The sequence below is a fragment of the Morus notabilis genome, unplaced genomic scaffold (genome assembly GCF_000414095.1).
Source record: "Morus notabilis unplaced genomic scaffold, ASM41409v2 Scaffold2750, whole genome shotgun sequence".
NCBI classification, from domain to species: domain Eukaryota; kingdom Viridiplantae; phylum Streptophyta; class Magnoliopsida; order Rosales; family Moraceae; genus Morus; species Morus notabilis.
Genome location: NW_010363759.1, coordinates 5,041 through 7,574, shown reverse-complemented (window position 1 = coordinate 7,574; position 2,534 = coordinate 5,041). Strand labels below are relative to the sequence as shown.

The 2,534-nt window shown below is 37.1% G+C and overlaps 1 protein-coding gene across 1 annotated transcript in view; it reads right to left on the bottom strand.

Moving 5' to 3' along the window:
• Positions 1-881: 881 nt before the first annotated feature.
• LOC21411513 overlaps positions 882-2,534 on the bottom strand; it is a gene marked incomplete at its 5' end in the record, with an annotated part of 5,431 nt that continues 3,778 nt past the window's right edge. Inside the window, 2 exons of the mRNA XM_024170032.1 lie at positions 882-1,281; positions 1,759-2,040. Coding sequence (XP_024025800.1) covers positions 917-1,281; positions 1,759-2,040 — 647 coding nt within the window. The remainder of the gene's footprint in view (positions 1,282-1,758; positions 2,041-2,534) is intronic.

Sequence of the window (2,534 nt, the reverse complement as noted above, 5' to 3'; positions counted from 1 at the left end):
CATTTATTTGATAATTGAAAAATAAAAGGAATGAATTTGAATTTTGAAATTAATAGTGATTAATTTAAAATTCAAAATAAAATTTAAACATGATTTTATTTGGCAACTAAAGGAGAGAGAAAGTTGATTTTATTTTGGAAAATTCAGAAATCCCTTGCCATATGGGGAATTCAAATTTTGCTCCAAAAGAGAGAAGGAAAATTCAGAAATCCTTATCCATATGGGGAATTTCGGATTTTGATCCTAGAGAGAAGGGGATATTCGAAAATCCCATCTAGGGTTTGAGTTTTTGAATTTCCTCCTATAAAAGGATTTTATTGAAAACCCTAGCTATGAGTTTTTTAAGAGAAGAAAAAATCTCACACTTTTCTCTCCTAAGGGTGGCCGAAATTTTGAGACAAAATAGAAGGAAAAATTGTTTCCTTAGTTTTTTTTGAAAAGAGCCCACTCTCTCATCCCAAAACACTTAGAGTCATAGTCTTGAATCAACGAGTGGTTTTTGGTGTGATCGTATCGGTATATCAACGATCTTGTTTCACGGCAATTCTCCATCTCGGAACGTGAGATAGTGAGACAAGATCCTTGCGGTCATATTTGATTCAATCATCACAAAGGTATGATTGTCATTTTATTCCTTTGTCTATAAACATATATCATGCATGTATCTCTCGTTGTGGTTTGCATTTCATTTGAAATTAAATGGATATGTTAAAATTTTTGAAATTCCGCCTACAAGTTTGTTGTTGTTCAAATGGTTTTTCATTAAAAAAAAATCACAACTAGATCCTTCAGACTTCTCATGCATAAGAATGCATATGAGTGGCAAAGGAGAAAATAAAACGACAAGTAACATATTCCCAACTTCATAGTTCATATGCATGAGAAAGCATGCTAATTTGCAGGAGAAAGTGATCTCTTATGAGTTATGGTGAGAGATTAAGAAATCATCATTAAGAATAAACGACAACAAAACTTGAAGAAGAAATACCTGTTGGAAAGAGAGAACATCGGACCTAAACCGCGTTCGCTCGCCTTTATCGCATTGGATGGATTTAGAAACATTCGAGATTGTAATTCCACTGGGCAAAACGATTTCACGGCCATCGTCTTCATCAATCTCGATCAAACGCGAATCAGAGGAGTCTCCTCCTTTGCAGTACTTGAGCCGTAGATCTGTTGAGATGTCGTATCCCCTCCCTATCAACGCCGGGAAAGGATACAGCGTCCGATTCTCCGGCACATCCTTTTTGCATTTGGATTCAAAGACTTTCCCACAAGTGACTGCAAGAAGACTACAAGTTTATTTTGAAGAACCCTGAGAATGAAACATTAATTTTTGTTTTTTCCTTTTTCCTAATGCCCAGATAGCAAAAAACTTCCTTTAGTTGTGGGAAGCCCTCAACGTCCGTAGAGAAGAACTATAATTGAAAAAACCCTGACACCCAACTAGATTATAGCATCAATTTCCCCAACAAAGAATACTTGCAAAATCACAAATTTTCACTGCCCAGAAGAAGAAATCAGATCAAAACAGTGCTCGCAACGACTTCACAAGACAGAACTCAGAAATCTTTCGCACAAATGCCCTCAAAATCACGAACCCTAGATGAGAAAATCAAGAAAAATAAGCAAACCCTAGCCCCTTAAAAATCAAATCAAAATCCCCAAAAGAAAAAAAAATCCGTGCAAAAAGAATCTTACTTCTTTCTCAACAATAAGAATAAGAATTATTATTATAAATTACAACAAGATACCTACCTGCGGAGGCGGCCGAGGAAGCAGCGGCGGAGAAAGAGGATGAAGTGGTGGTGTTTGAGGAGAGATGAAATGTGAGGATGGAGGAGAGAGAAGTGGGTTTGGTTGTGTGAGTTGTCGAGACGCGGCCTCGTCCGCCTGTCGGAAGTCGCCGGTGGCGAGGTGGCTGTAGAAGAGGTCGATGGAGCTCGAGAAAGGTCGAGGGAGGTCGAGGAGAAGTGGATTTGAGAGTGTTTGTGTGTTTGAGAAAGGGAGATGTGAGAAACAAACATTCATCTACACCGTCTAAATTTCAATCCAATGGTCACAATTACTAAACGGATCAGTCAGGCATTTTTATAGGTGCCAGACTAAAAACCATTCCTATATATATATAAATTAATATTGCACCAAAAAATATTTTGACTTTCCAATACAATGAAAATTTTTCCCGCAACAACGCAGCAACACAAAACTAGTTTACCTCTAAAGTTTAAGCAATACTCACTCCCAAAAATAAAAATAAAAAAGAAGAAGAAGAGAGGGTACATAACGTGGCTGTTTGGAATCATTTCCAAAAACATTTTCACGTTTTTCAAGAACAAAAAAATAAAAATGCTCTCACAAATGTGTTTGGCACCCCATTTTCTAAAAGATAAAAATTGAAAACGTTTTTTTACTTATTCCTAAAAATCAGCAAAATTGAAAACGATTAAGCATCATTTTCGTTTCCATTTTTCTTTCCCCGACTGTCCCCCCACTCTTCTCCGACTACCACTCCCCCCCCACCCCTACTCTTC